This window comes from Geotrypetes seraphini, chromosome 13 (genome assembly GCF_902459505.1).
Source record: "Geotrypetes seraphini chromosome 13, aGeoSer1.1, whole genome shotgun sequence".
NCBI lineage: Eukaryota > Metazoa > Chordata > Amphibia > Gymnophiona > Dermophiidae > Geotrypetes > Geotrypetes seraphini.
Genome location: NC_047096.1, coordinates 24,569,313 through 24,585,470, shown reverse-complemented (window position 1 = coordinate 24,585,470; position 16,158 = coordinate 24,569,313). Strand labels below are relative to the sequence as shown.

Genomic DNA, 16,158 nt, shown 5'->3' with positions numbered 1-16,158 from the left:
GAATTGGCTGTGGCAAAACATTGTGTTCCCATAGGGTCTCAGGGTGCTACATGGCATAAATTGGGGGATATATTGAATGGTATTTAATTGTATGTTGATACATTGCCTGCTATTTCGTTGTTGGCAGTTTTTCCTTCTCTATCTCTTGTCTAGAATGTTGGTTGGGGGGGATTAGTGGGATTTACCTCTGCTATCTGGGAGGGAGGGGGTATTGGAGAGTTGTTTGTTAGGAATATTACTTTTTCGCTTGCTTTTCTGCCATGGTATTGTTTGTGGTTCTCGGCTTTATTGTTGAAATTTGTTTCTTTATACTTGAAAAACCAATAAAAATTTTAAACATTAAAAAAGATAAAGGTTGGAGACCACTGGCCTAAGACATGTGGTGATAGTTATGGAAAGGAATTCCCAGTTTAGGAACATATCCCTAAAGGATAAATTGAAGCCTACCAGAGTGTATTAAGCATAAGAATCTTATCCATTAATCTGAGACCCTTCGGAATTCATTACCCAAATGATTGTAATAAGTACAACAAAGCAGTCAGGTCTCAAGTAAAATGTATAAAGTATACCCATATTCTAGCTGCACTGTTTATGGCACGTAGAGAAATGAGTCTAAACTGGCTACTTGTGCTTTGCACTAGATGAAGAAGCCACAGGTAGCCAGGATGAGTCGGATAACAGTGTGTCAGAAAGCCTGGATGACTACGATGACTCTCTGGCCGAGTTCAGCCGCTCGTTCCGCTCTCAACAGGAGCTGTGTGAGCAGCTCAACATCAATCACATGATTCAAAGAATCTTCCTCATCACCCTGGATAACAGTGAGTGGCATTTGTGCTAATGGTTCTGTTTTTGCAGTCACTAGAACAAACATGCTATCTTTTCAAACTCTTCAGCAGCTTTATGAGAGCCAGGCACATCCAGTGATTGTTCTTACAGTACAGACTGGTGGTCTGCCATCCTCTGAGCCCGAGTACAGTGTGGCATGGGACAGTCTTTCAATAAGGCTTAAAAGCTTCTTGTGACAATTTGCTTGAAGATGGGGGAAGAGCACGTGAGATGACTGGCTGTCTTTTGGGACTTGGCAATGTGATGTTAAAGAATTTTTACTGTGCCATAAGGTGTTGCTTATATGTTACATTATAATCAGACATCTTTAAAATATAAAGATTCTAGTTTTACATTTTTCTTTCACAGGTGAACCCAGTGTAAAAAGTGAAAATGGCATTCCAGCGCGTTGTGTGTACTTGGAAGAAATGGGGGCAGACCTAGATGGGCAGGACTGGTTGGATATGAGTAATGTTGAACAGGTAGATATATGGAAAGGGACCTGGGGGAGATGGGAGATTTTGAATCTAGCTCATGCCTTTCTCAGTAGTTCAAGGCCTGTTACATTAAGGTACATTAGACATCTCCCTATCCCAGAAGGTTTATAATCTGTTTGTTCCTGAGACAATGGAAGGTTAAGTGACTTGCCCAAGATTACCGTATATACTCAAATATAAACCAAGGTAACCTTTTTTCCCCCTTAAAAAAAAAGGGGGGGGGGGGAGGTTGACTCGAATATTAACCGAGGTTAGACATTTGGGTCATTGTATTGAGCCATCTACAAAATATCAGTTTTGACTTAAACATAGCACTGAATTGTTATTGTTAATATTAACATAAAGAGTAAAATATTGACTGAGTTTGGGTCATTAATCTATATTACTACAATTTAATATTAGTGCAGAGTTTGATTCAGAAAAGAAATAAAAACGATACTTTTCAAGAAATTCCTGAAGCAGCCCTAACTTCACGTTCTCTTAATAACTCTAAAACTGACAAATGAGCTACTCTTCTCTTCCCTAGTAATGTCAATTTTACTTCCATTGCTACCCCCTTTCAAATCTCTGTAAGCCCCCTTACTCTTAACATCCCAAGAAAATGTCAAAAGATCCACACTTTACCATCCTAGTAAATCAATCGTTCTCCAATTGTAACCCCCATTTATAAATCTTTTGTAAGCCGCCTTGAACCGCAAGGTAATGGCAGAATAGAAATCCCTAATGTAATTCAGTAGATCATTCACTATTAATAAGTAGATTAAGTGACTTGGGTTTGTGTGAATCAGTTATTAAATGGTTTAATAAATTTCTTACAAATCAGAGTTAGTGTGCTCAAGGATGGAGCTTTCTCTAAAAGTAGGAACTCTATTTGTGGAGTTCCACAGGGGTCTTCTATTTCTCCTGTACTTTTTAATATTTTTGTGTTTTGTGCAGACATTGGTTTTGTTCGGTGAAGAGGTTTTACTCTCTTATGCTGCTGATATATTTTGATTAATTCCAGTGGATAGAGATATTTGAAACATCATATTAAGATCAGGGATTGCATTGGAAAACTTGAAAGATGAGCTTTGTCTTGTAAATTAAAACTAAATACAAATTGAATTATACTTTTTGGTGGAATTCAGTGTGTCATATTTATAAAATGGAAAGGGTATTTGCTCTACAACAAGGCAATTATAATAAGTTTAAAAAGATTTGGGGGCCATTGACAATTTATTCTGATGATCAGACATCTTAAACACCTAAATATTGGACAAGATAAGGGGGAGTGGGATTATGAAGGATAATAATTGATAATTGTTATTTATTAGTATATGGGTAGGAGGGGTGGGCTTCTTATATAATTATCTATTTGGAATATTACAAATAAGAATGTCAAGTGAATGATTGTTGTACACTTATGAATAATTGTTGTACACTTGTTGTAATTTTTGAAAATGAATAAAGATTTAAAAAACAAACAAACAACTAAATACAAATGAGACAAAAGTTTTATGGTTTAATAATCAGTTATCTTTACCTCCTCTTCTACAAAGCCATGCTATCTCTATGGGCTTTGGGGCCGTTACCATGCGGCAGCCGCTAGCATGGCTTTGTAGAAGAGGGGATTAGTCCCAACCTCGATTTACATTGGAATCTGGAGCTTCTCTTAAAGTTGAAAAAACATCCAAAGTTTTAGGGGTTATTTTGGACCACTCCTTGACAACCAAGGATCAAATCACAAATTTATGGAAGAAAATCATGTATGTAATGAGACTATTAAGATTTGTGAAATCTTAATTTTTTAAATATCATTTTGCTTTGGTGGTTCATATGTTATCACAACTTGATTACTGTAATTCTTTGTTTATGAAATTAAATTAAAAAATGGTTTAAAAAAAAAAAATTGCAACTGATTCAAAATACTGCCGTGAGATTGATATATGTTCGGAAGAGATATGATGATGTTTCTATATTTTATAAGAAACTTCATTGGCTGCCTATAGAGAAATATGTGGAGGGGCATAATCAAAAAAAAGTCTTAAGTCCCCTTTTGGCCTAAGGTCTTAAATGTTGAAAGTAGAAGCAGGGAAAATGTCCATTATCAAAAAAAAACATCCAAAAGGAGGTTTTTTTTGATAATGGCCTGCCTCTACGTTCAGCTGTTTAAACACCCAGACTACCACTATGTCTAAACTTATACCATATAATCAACCTAAAAAAAGCCTAAGCCCCAAACGTCCAAAACAAGGGCTTTTAGGCGAAGGAGGAGCCAGTCCTTCGCCTAAAAGCTGGATTCTGTAACCAGTGTCTGTCAAAAACAACAGAATCCACCCCCCCCATGACATTGGGGCAAGAGGGAGCCCAAGCCCTCCTGCCCCGGCCAGCCCCGAACTCCCTGATGGGATCGGGGCAGGAGGGAGCCCAAGCCATCCTGCCCCAGCCAGCCCCAAACTCCCCGACAGGATCGGGGCAGGAGAGAGCCCAAGCCCTCCTGCCCCGAACTCCCTGACAGGATTGGGGCAGGAGGGAGCCCAAGCCCTCCTGCCCCGGGCACCCCTGAACTTCCTGACAAGATCGGGGCAGGAGGGAGCCCAAGCCCTCCTGCCCTCGACGCAAGGCCCCCCCCCAAACCCCGATTGCCCTCCCGCCGACCTGCGACCCCCCTGCCAACCCCCCCTCCCTGTACCTTCAATAACGTTGGTCGGACAGACAGGTGCCAAGCCCGTCCGTCCGACAGGCCAGCCATCCGTTGAATGGCTGGCCTTAGGACCTGATTGTCCCAGGCGGCTCAAATCCTGCCCACAGGTGGGGCCTGAGCCTACTGGGCCTATTCTGGTTGGCCCACGTGTCTCAGGCCCCACCTATGGGCAGGATTTGAGTCATCTGGGCCAATCAGGTCCTAAGGCCAGCCATTCAAGGGATGGCTGGCCTGTCGGACGGACGGGCTTGGCACCCATCCATCCGACCAACATTATTGAAGGTATGGGGAGGGGGGTGGGGCGGGGGTGGTCGTGGGGTTGGCGCGGGGGCAATCGGGGTTCGGGGGTGGCCCTTGCATCGAGGGCTTGGGCTGCCTCCTGCCCTGATCCTGTTGGGGAGTTCGGGAGTGCCGCGGGGCAGGAGGGCTTGGGCTCACTCCTGCCCTGATTGTTGTCGGGGGGAGGGGAAGGGTGGATCGTGGCAGGGGAGATGAGCCATCTCTCCTGCTGCGATCATTGCTGTAGGGGGTAGGCAGGTTGCTAGGGCTGCTGAGCTGATCGCAGCAGCCACGATTAGCTCAGCGGCCCCTTTTCGGCACTTATACCTGTTTTTACTTGGTCTAAGTCAAAACGTATAAGTGCTGACTAGGCAACCTGCCTAAAGTTTTGGTTATACCTGCTGCACACCTAGGTCTAGGTCGGCCCACCGCCCGCCCTTTCCCCTTCTCTAAAAACGCCTCTTTTCTCTCTGTGCGTTTAGAGGCAGGGGAAAGGCCTAAGCTGGTTTTAGATACGTCTAAATCCAGCTTTGATTATGGGTACTTGAACGATCAGGCTTTTTGATCGTCCAAGTACCCATTTAGGCCACTTTTTAGATGTTTGGGTTTTGTTTTTTTATTATGAGCTCCATAGAGTTTAAAACTGCTTGTCTGATACATCATATTATCAGGCAGAGGCTTCCAATCATCTTACTTTGTTCTTTTCACGTTTGCGTTATTTATCTAATTGAGTAATACATTTTTATTGCAGTTCCCCCTTTTTAGAGGTATATGGTTTATGTTTTTTTAATTTATATTTCGCTTAATACAAAGCGGGTTCCAAAAACACATACATAAAAAAACCCCACACACAAAAAGAACACACATTTCAAAACACATACATGCAGGCATGGACTTGTCTAAAACTGCCTTGTCCTACATAAAATACTTATCAAAAACAACCTACCCCACCTCACATATGATACTCACACTCATGCCACAAATACCCACCCCTGTCTCTTTGATATTATTTATACATTCAAGTTGTAAAACTGTATTATCCTTTCTCTTAGCACCCATATTTCATCTGACAGAACAGGTGATGTTTCAACAAACGTTTAAATGAAGTAAGATTCCCTTGCTGACGTATGCAACCCGGGAGTTTATTCCCCTCTGCTGGGCTAGCACATGAGAATGTCGCAGCCCTCATGGTTTGCAGCCGCAACTCCTTTCTAGATGGTATCACCAAATCACCATTACCAGCAGAACAAACTTTTAAGAGTTTTAAACGTCAATTTATTTCTTCTTTTACATATGCTGCTATTGTTGTTTGGAATAATTACCTATAGAAATAAGGACAGAAGTTAGTTATTGGAAATTTTGTAGAATGTTGAAAACATTTTTATAAGATAGATTGTTAAGTTAGCATTTTTAGTTAAAGAATTGTAAGGATATCTTTTTATCCGATGAATTGTATTTTCCTATAGAATTATTATGAATTCTTTTTGATCGCCTTGAACTAAATGGTATCGGAGCGATTCAGAAATCTTGAATTAGATTAGAGTATATACGGTATGAGGAGCAGCAGTGGGATTTGAACTCTGGTTTACTCTAATTTGAACACTGTTCTAATCATTAGGATACTCCCTCCCTTAATTTGGTACTTGTCACTAGGAGGTACATAGCAGATCCCAATCAGTTCATTCCCAGGGATAAGTGGTGCCTTTCCTAAGTCTGATTAGCTAGTTGTCCAGAAACTTACTCCCTTTAAAAAACAGTTCTGATAAATGTCTTGGCGTTGTTCTCTCAAAACTTATTCCACCACTTAATTGTGTATTGAGGTGGTAAAACTTTTTTCCCTCTCAATTTGCTACCTATTTGATGGAGTGTTCCCTAGTACTGTTAGAAAAGATAACCATTCCCTATTAATGTTTTCCATTTCAATCATGTTTTTGTAAATCAGTTATCTGTTCTCCAAGCTGAAGAGCCCTAACTTGAACTGTTCCAGTTCCCTTTTTTCTTTTGAGCTGAGGTGACCAAAACTGTACATATTAGTCCATTTGTAACTTCATTGTGGATTATTTTGAGGCATTATAATATTCTCTATTTTTTTTCCAATAATTTCTGACATTTGATTTGCCTCATTGATTATTGCCATACGCTGAGGAGAGCTGTAATGCTGGGGCATGTAGGGTGCTAAGCTGGGTAGTGTGACGTTTTTTCCTTCTTTTGTTAGGCTCTCTTCACACGCTTGCTTCTCCCGGATCCAAGAAGTTATCTGATCTGTATGACATCGGTGAACACACAGAATCTTTCTGCAGATCGTGATGCAGGGGAGACTCATGTCCTCCAGTATCTGTTTGCCTCCTTCCAGAGAGCACAGGAAGAGGTACAGCATCACAGGTCGAGAATCTCTTCAGACTAGAGAGTGAGATAAGAGGCTATCCATGCTACTGGGAACTTCGTGGGATGTACTGCAGGGGGATCCCAGTTGTCCCTTGAGTTATTTTATGAAAATGTAAATGTTTCCTCTTGATAAGTTTCAAATTGTATTAAAATTTTGATTCAATCGCAATATCATAATTCAAAGCGATGTACAAATAAAAAGGGGGGTCCACCATATTTGAATACATTAAAGACAGAGACATTAACAAACCTACACAAGAGAGCAGGAGAAACTATAATAAATATAGAAAAGAAAGACAGAGAATGTCAAAACATAAAGGGGGATAAAAATTTGTTTATTTTAAAAAGAGTTGGATTGCGTCGTGTAAGTCGGGTCTCGAACATACTTACTGCTTTTTCATGGTATGCTTTAAGGACACTCCCTTTAATAAACTAATACTTTAGTACTGTTGATTGCTGTTGCTTTTTATATTGTTGGTCATCAGATGGCAAATGGATTTCTATTTATTGAACAGTAGGATACTAGAGATCTCGGCAAGCCACAGTACATGTTTGGCTTTGTAGATCAGGATTTGACAATATACCTAGAGCTTACCTGCATGTGCTAGCTGTGCTAGGAGTAGATATGTTGCAGAGATATACAGGAAATGAATTCTCCTTATCCTTACAGATAACCAAAGTGCCAGAGAAACTGCTGCCGTTTGCCTTGCGCTGTAAGAATTTGAGCGTGTTGAATGCATGCACCATCCTTCTCACACCAGAGATGTATCAGAACCAGAATGTTCACGAGCAGCTGGTGGACCTGATGGTGGAAGCACTTACAAGAGCTCGTAAGTTTCTATCACACCACCTCTACCGCATGGCCTTCCATTTGTGTTTCACTTAAATGCACAGCAAGGGGATACTCCTATAACACAGGTGCTAACGTTTACATGCTGATTATGCACACACATGTTTAGAATAATGGCATTTATGCTCGCATGTGTGTAAGGCCAAAACTCCATCCAAGTGCTATTCTGTATACCTGTTTAACTTGCAAGTTTTTTGACTGGCACCATCTCCACAGACAATGTGGCCAGTAGGAGGACATCTACGCTATTTCCTTCTTCAATAGTCAATCACCACCAACTCATGGGGGCTCTCCATTCTTTAAAAATGGTTACAGACTTCGTCTGCTGGACATTCCAAAATTTCACCCACCACTTAACTCAATTGCAAACCCTACCAAAGGAAGTAGACTCCTTGCTCAATGCAAATTGCATAAAATCGTAAGACATGCCAGAATCGGAGACATGCCTATGCATTCCCCCCGGAAGGTCCCTCCTCTCAGAAACTGCCCACAAACGCTCCTACAGCCACTTCATTCCCCATCTCTGGAACCAACTCTCCCCTCAACTCAGACTACAGAACTCTTTAATGACATTCCGGAAAATGGTAAAGACCCTCATCTTCAACTAAAGGTCACCCTCAGTCTACACCCCTCCCCTTAAGCCCCACCTCTACTCTTCCTCTCCTTTCTAATCTTCTCCCTAATTCCTATACAGTCCTCTCTCAGCCTGTACTCAAATAACTTGTATTTAAATTACTGCTCTTAATTTGCTGTATAGTCCCTGTATTTAAACTGCTGCACAGTTGTGTATGTCCAAACATTTAAATCTACTGTATAATCTTGTATGTCCAATTACACTCCATTGTGAATGTTTACTTGTAGACCGTTCTGAGCTACTGGGAGGACGGGATAAAAATCTAAATAAATAAATAAAATCTGTACCTCTCAACTGGCACAATAAAGGATTCTAAAAGAAAGGTGGACTCGGATCAATTTTAGACCTCAGGAAACTAAACTATCACATTTGCAAAGAAAAATTCAAAATGACTTCCCTAGCAACCATCTTGCCTTATCTCTGTCAAAACAATTGGTTAGTATCCATAGATCTGACAGATGTTTATGTACACATTCCAATACATTCCTCTTTTTGGAAGGCCCTGCGCTTCAAATGCAGAAATCAACATTGCACAAGATCCTACTGTTTGGACTATCGTTTGCACCTCGAGTTTTCACAAAGTGTATAGCAGTGGTGGCAGCCCATCTGAGAAAACAGGGTGTAGTCATTTTTCCCAACCTAGATGACTGGTTAATAGCAGCATCTTCCCCACAGCAGACGACTGTATACAAATTACTATTCAACTGATGCAACACCTGGGACTTTTAATAAATTTTGAGAAATCTACATTACAACCAACCCAATTTTTGGAATATATCAGAGCTCATCTTTTCACTCCTGTAGTAATGGCATACCTTCTAATTCCTCGCGCAGACCAACTTATCTCCTTAGCGAAAGACCTGCTATCCTAGGGGTAGGCAATTTGATCTTTGAGAGCCACAGGCAGGTTAGGTTTTCAGGATAGTCACAATGAATATATATGAGATGGATTTGCATGCACTGCCTCCTTGAGCTGCAAATCTATCTCATGTGTATTTATTGTGGATATCCTGAAAACCTTACCTGCCTGTGGCTCTTGAGGACCAGACTTGCCTGTGCCTGCTGGGTCATATGGCAGCACTTCTGTGCCTGCTGGGTCATATGGCAGCATCTGTGCATATAGTCCCATATTCTTGTCTTCATATGCACCCACTTCAATGGGATTTAAAAACCAAATGGATTCAGAGTCACAATCATCTAAACACCATGTTCTCGGTCACACCAGCCAGAGCACAAGTGATACAGTAGTGGCTTCATACAGACAACCTGCTATGGGGGAAATTATTTCATCCTCCCAGAGTGCAAACCACACTTACAACAGCTGCCTCCCAAACAGGATGGGGAGCACATACTCTGCGTTACAGGACTCGGGAGCTTTGATCGAGCACAGAACTGGCTCTCCATATCAACTTGCTGGAGCTTGGTGCAGTATACTACGGTCTTTGAGTTTTGCTTCCAGTCTGGCCTACCAAGTAATGCAGATTTCAAATGGATAATCAGGTAATAGTGTACTACATAAACAAGGGGGCACAGGATCATGCACTCTGTTAGGAGGCCCTTTGAATCTGGCACTCTAGAGCACAGGTGTCAGTCGGTCCTTGAGGGCTGCAATCCAGCTGGGTTTTCAGGATTTCCCCAATGAATATTCATAAGATCTATTTGCATGTACTGCATATTCATTGGGGGAAATCCTGAAAACCCGGCTGGATTGCAACCTTCAAGAACTGACTGACACCCCTGCTCTAGAGAATGACACGGGGACAGAATTTGTTCCTGTCCCCATCAGTGTTCCCTCTAAGCGGGCGGGTGTTGTGAGCAAACTTTTTTCACTGTGAGCTAAAAATATCGGGCGCCAGCAAGTTATGAGCCAAATAAATATGTTGCTTTCTACCACAGAACTTCCTTACGTTTGTATGGAATCTATCCCCTTTCAACTTTAGAGAGTGCCCTCTCGTTCTCCCTGCCTTAGCTACTAAGTCTATTCCCTTCAGTACCTTGAATGTTTCTATCATGTCCCCTCTCAATCTCCTCTGCTCAAGGGAGAAGAGGCCCAGTTTCTCTAATCTTTCGCTGTACGGCAACTCCTCCAGCCCCTTAACCATTTTAGTTGCTCTTCTCTGGATCCTTTCGAGTAGTACCGTGTCCTTCTTAAAGTACCAGTGCTGGACGCAGTACTCCAGGTGAGGGCGTACCATGGCCCGGTACAGCAGCATGATAACCTTCTCTGTCTCTTCAGTCCAGCATCTGCCCCTTCCATTCACTGTCTGTCTTTCCCTGCCATCTCTCCTCCTGCCCCCCCCACCCCCCAATTTGGTCTAGCATCCATCATCTTCCTTCTGTTCCCCTCATGGTCTGGCATCTCTATCCTTCCCTCCCCCCTGTGGTTTTTAGCATATCTCTCTTCTCATTTCCTCCACTCAGATCTGATCATTCTCTGCTCTCTCTTCCCTTTTCTTCTCTGGTCTTCCTTCTCTATTTTCTGCCTCCATCTAAATTAAATTCTTTCTTACTATTTAGTCCCGTTTCCCTCTTTTCACTGTGTCTACACACAGCTTGTCACCCCTTTCCCTCACCCCTCCATTATCTTACTATTTTCTTCCCCCTTTATTTATCTCCTCCTTCCATCCAGTATGTGTTCTTTCCCCACTTCCATTCAGCATCTGCTCTCCCTTCTCAACTGACATCCATCTGCCTTCTGCTCTCTCTCCCTTCTTCTCACTTCCATCATCTGTCCCCTTCTCTCTCTCTCTCATCTCCTCCATTCCATCATCTGCCCCTTCTCTCTCTCTCTCCCCCCCCCAACTTCCATCATCTGCCCCCCTTCCCCTCACCTTTGTGGGTCACTTTCTTTCCCCTGAGGGTGGCTCATGTCACAGGGGAAGCTTTGGCCGAGAAGAACCGCTTGATTGACAGTGGAACTTACTTGATTGATGTCGATGCTGGGGCCCGTTGCCGTTTGAAGGAAAAAAAAAAGGTGGAAAAAAGGAACCTGTAAAGGCGAGAGGAAGGGAAACCTCCAGGACAGCTGCTTTTTGCCCTCCTTCAGCGGCCCAAGAGTTCAGACCAGCAGCGGCAGCTCTGTATGCTTTTAACTTCGGCACAGAGCTGCCCCTAATCAATAGTTTAGCGCGGTTTCATGAGGCAGCCTCGGGGCCTTTGATAGCCGGCCCGCTTCGATGATGCGATGTGGGCCGGCCTAGCAAAGGCCCCGAGGCTGCCTTATGAAACCGCGCTAAACTATTGATTAGGGGCAGCTCTGTGCCGAAGTTAAAAGCATACACAGCTGCCGCTGCTGGTCTGGAGGTGCGGAGACAAGGCAGGAGGCAAACGCGGTGGAAGGCAGGAGTCCCGGCGAAGGCAGGAGTCCCGGCACAGCGACTGCAACAGGAAGTTGCAAGTCAGCTGACGCCGGCCTTTCGTTGCGGCGGGGACCGAATCCTTCGTGGACCGGCAAGATTTTGTTTGCGGACCGGCGGTTGAAGAACTGTGCTCTACACTGTGTGCGCTGCGACGAGAAACTTGTGCGCTGCGAGGTAATATTTTGTGCGCGTGCGCACGTCAACGCAGCTTAGCGGGAACACTGGTCCCCATGGATAACTGCAGGAAACCATCCTGTGTCATTCTTTAGTGTCTATCTCGGTCCTTCTACACCAGCATTCTTCAATGCAAGGCTTGAGAGTCAGTGATCATTCATACTCTCATTCGTCCCTCTTTCTTTTAAAGCATAACAGGGGGGAATAGTTTCCTGCAGTTAACCACAGGGACAAATTCTGTCCTTGTGTCATTCTCTATGGATTTATTTGCCAGGAGAATCAAATGTCCTAGCTGACTCTCAGGCACCTTCAGCCTCAAAACCCCTTGCTACTCCTTGAGGCCATTGGCAAGTCACTTAATCCTCTACTGCCCCAGATACATTAGATAGATTGTGAGCCCACTGGGACAGATAGGGAAAATGCTTGAAGTACCTGTATGTAAACCACTTTGAGTGTGGTTGTAAAAACTACAAAAAGGCAGTATACAAGTCCCAGTCCTTTTCCCCCTCTTCATCTGAAAGTTTTTCATTTCATCACTCGCAGGTTTGGAAAACAGACAGTAGATTTATTTGCCTCCCTATCATCCTCAAAGTGCAACCATTTCTGTTCCTGAATACCATACAGCTGCGGAATCTGGGCTCTTTCCAATTAATTCCAAAACCCTGAAAACTTGGACATTTTAAAAAATGTAAACGTCGCTTCTCTCTATTACCATTTCTTACTGTACTTCCTTTTTAATTTTTGTAAACCGTGTCGAGCCCTGAGAAGATGCGGTATATAAACTTAAGGTTTAGTTTAGTTAGTTTAAAAGATGCATTCCTGATTCCTTGGTTGGGTCCTCTGCACTGTGCTTACCCACCAATTCTGCTAATACCAAGTCCTGACGAAAATATGCTAAAACAAGCTTACTGGCCTTGCCAGCCCTGGTTCACCAGACTTCTGCAACTCCAGCTGCACTCACCTCTATCTACTTGTACCAAATTGTCCAGATACAATCACACATCATTCTGGGAAAACACTCTGTCCCAATCTTCACTGCCTTGAAGCTGAGCAGAGATTGTTCGCCTCTCTAAATTTAACTCCAGAAGTTGAAGAGGTCCTTCTACAAGCCAGAAAACTGACAACATGTAAAGCATATGCCTTTTTATATGGGGAAGGTTCTCTGATTGGTGTATCAAGTGTTTTACAAAACCCATTCTTCTGCAGTATCTGCTATGGCCGCAATCCAGTCGGGTTTTCAGGATTTCCCCAATGAGTATGCATGAGGAAATCCTGAAAACCCGACTGGATTGCGGCCCTCAAGGAGGTACTTTGAGATCCCTGTGCTATACCTATCTAATAACTGACTCTCCTATTCCTTGATCTAAGCTCATCTCAGTGCCTTTGGAGTGTTTCATGATGATTTCTCTGCTCGACCAATTCCTCAAGATGCAGTAGTAAATTTCTAAAAGGCCTCCTTCACATAAAACTTCCATTGATCAGACGACCTCCTCAGTTGGACTTACCTTTAGTGCCTTAACTCATCCCACCTTTTGAGGGCATTGAAATTGTGGAACTCAAGTTCCTCACCTGGAAAACTGTGTTCTTAGTGGCATTTACATCAACCAGACAAGTGGATGAACTGCAGGCATTGGTACATTACCATCCTTATCTTCAGTTCCTGCCAGACAGAGTAATTCTTAAAACACACCCAAAGTTTCACCTCAACCAACCAATCATACTACCAACTTTATCTCCTCCACCTCATTCAACTTCGGAGGATATATCATTGCACACCTTGCACCTCCAGAAGAGCTCTTCAGGTTTATCTGTGCAGAACAGCAAGAGCTAATTGTCTTTCTCAATTGTTTTTGTCATGATCCCCTAACAAACCAGGGAATCCAGTGTTTAAAAGGATTCTTTCTAATTGGTTGTCTGACGGTATATTATATTGTTATGGTTCTTGTTCTGTTCATCCTGCACTTAGTGACGGCTCACAAACCCAGAGTTACTTCAGCTTCTATTGTTTATTTATGTTCTGTACCTCTCAGATATAATTAGAACAACTACTTGAAGCTTCCCATTAGAGATTGATATGGGGACTAAATTTTCCCCATCCCCGCAGGAACTCAATTTCCCCGTTCCGTCTCCACGAGTTTTGTCGCTGTCCTTGCCCCATTTCTGTAACTTTGCCTTAACCGCACAAGCCTCGAATACTTATGATTTTAAAGTGCTTGAGGCTTGTGCAGATGAGGACGGAGCTGGCAGGGACAGGAAAAAATTTGTCCCCATGTCATTCTCTACTCCCCATATACTTTTGTACAACATTATTATATTGGTCAAACGTTTCATAATGATTCTTTGCCTAGTGGGTTAATAAATAAGTCTAATGTTTAAGAACTTCAACCTCCCGCCACCTCCTTATATATCAGGTTGCTTCTATTCAAGATTTTGCAACCCTTAACTTTGGAGTTTCCGCATGTATGGCTATTGTCTATCCTGCTTATCCATGGATAAAGCAAATGTTACACAGCTGTTGCAGGTGTTCTTCATGGACAGCAGGATACAACAGCCACACAATCCCGCCATAAGGTTGAAGTTATATATTTTAACTGAAGGGAAGCTGTTACAGGTGTGCAATATTACCTTTCCTGTTGTAGAATAGGGCCCTTCTAGGTATCCTGTTTCAAACTTGTCTTTATAAGCAGCACATGCTGACATGAAATTGCCTGCAAAAGTATAATTTCAGTGCAAATGTTTTCATTTATAGTTCAAAGATATAAAATGAAACAAAAAGAATAACAAAACCAAATGGAAATGAAGTTTTCTGCTTGCATACCGTTAATGTGTGTAGCAACAATATGGCAGTGGAGAAAATGGAGGTATAATTTTTGAAGAGATTTGGGGTGCAGTGCCCCAACCAATTTGAACTGAGAGTGAAGCCATAATGTCCCTCAGCCGTAAGTTTAAATCAAGAGATCTTGGATTAAATGGTGCTTTTTCCTTGACTTTGTCAGACTTTGAAGAAGTGGGTGAGTTTCTGGAGGATGTGATAGAAGCTTTGCTGGCAGATGAGGAGGTGCAGACATTCTCGGAAGTTATGACACCTGTGTTTGAGGTTCTGTTAATAAGAATAAGAGAGCTCAGCCTGTGCCAGATCTTGCTACAGACGTACTTGGATGTGCTACTGTATATTACCCGGCAGAAGGACCTAGCAAGGGTAAGTAGAGTTTTATAGTACTGCCAGGAGTAGATGGAGCTTTTAACTAATTTTAATGAATATGGTTAGTAGTCTAAGCAAGCTGATTGGCTGGCAGGCAAATTTTGGTATAATGGCGATTATCAAATGACTGGAGCTATCTTGGGTTATGCTGGTAGTACTGGCAACCCCCTCCCTCCTTCCAGGTTATCTAATAGATGTAAAGATACGTTTTCTACTCCCCCTTTAGGTTTTTGTGGAGTATATTCAACCTCAGGACTCCAACAATGGTCAGATGTTCCAAAAGACCCTGCTGGGTGAGATCCTAAATATCTCTTGTTTGCTGAAGACCCCTGGTGTGGTGGAGAATCATGACTATTTCCTGAACCCATCCCGATCAAGTCCACAGGAGATAACCGTACAGGAGTCCAATATTCATCAGGTGAGGGAGGTGAAGACCATATCCTCTCCCCTTCCCAAGCCATATTTATACAAGGTGGAAGGAGCTGGAGAGCAGAAATATTAGATCGTATGATTAAACATGTAAGTATGTACTAGTTGATAGGATTAGAATTGGATTATATTCTAGTTTCATAGTTCTGCATATTTAACCAGCAGGTGTCTTCACTTCTAGCTCAGAACAATGAATTGTAGTATCTTAATGCATTTTTATGAAAATAAAGAGCACTATTGGGGGGGGTCTCTTTTATAATTGAATGGGCTTTGGTGCATTTACCATAGCAGCATTACTACCATGGCTTTGTAAAAAGGGCCTTATGGGGGGGGGTCTTTTTGGTTTTTCCTTTTGAACCTTTTGTGATGAGGATCAGCCACACGGACCTAAAGTCTTATTACCTTGAAATTCTAGAACTGTTAAACTTAAATTTCTCTCTTATCTAGTTCATGGCACAATTCCATGAGAAAATATATCAGATGCTGAAGAACCTGCTGCAGCTGTCTCCAGAGACGAAACACCGCATCCTGTCCTGGCTGGGAAACTGTCTGCATGCCAATGCAGGGCGCACCAAAATCTGGGCCAATCAGATGCCAGAGATCTTCTTCCAGATGTATGCCTCAGATGCCTTCTTCCTGAATCTGGGTGCTGCTCTTTTAAAACTGTGTCAGCCCTTCTGTAAACCAAAATCTCCCAGGCTCCAGACTTTTAACCCTACCTATTGTGCCCTGAAGGAGCTGAATGAAGAAGAGAGAAAAAGCAGAAATGTACATATGAAAGGTATTTAAGTGTAGAAAGCCTGTGGGAAATGTCAGTGCCCGGGCAAATTACACTTGGGAA

General features: G+C 42.6%; 1 protein-coding gene across 6 annotated transcripts in view; it reads left to right on the top strand.

The window, feature by feature from the left end:
• Positions 1-16,158, top strand: part of UBE4A (ubiquitination factor E4A) — a 50,905-nt gene that overhangs the window by 5,523 nt on the left and 29,224 nt on the right. For all 6 annotated transcript variants that reach the window (XM_033918545.1, XM_033918543.1, XM_033918541.1 and 3 more), the window contains 7 exons: positions 642-818; positions 1,195-1,307; positions 6,500-6,652; positions 7,340-7,499; positions 14,683-14,885; positions 15,115-15,306; positions 15,765-16,098. In XM_033918545.1, the coding sequence (XP_033774436.1) occupies positions 642-818; positions 1,195-1,307; positions 6,500-6,652; positions 7,340-7,499; positions 14,683-14,885; positions 15,115-15,306; positions 15,765-16,098 (1,332 nt within the window). The remainder of the gene's footprint in view (positions 1-641; positions 819-1,194; positions 1,308-6,499; positions 6,653-7,339; positions 7,500-14,682; positions 14,886-15,114; positions 15,307-15,764; positions 16,099-16,158) is intronic.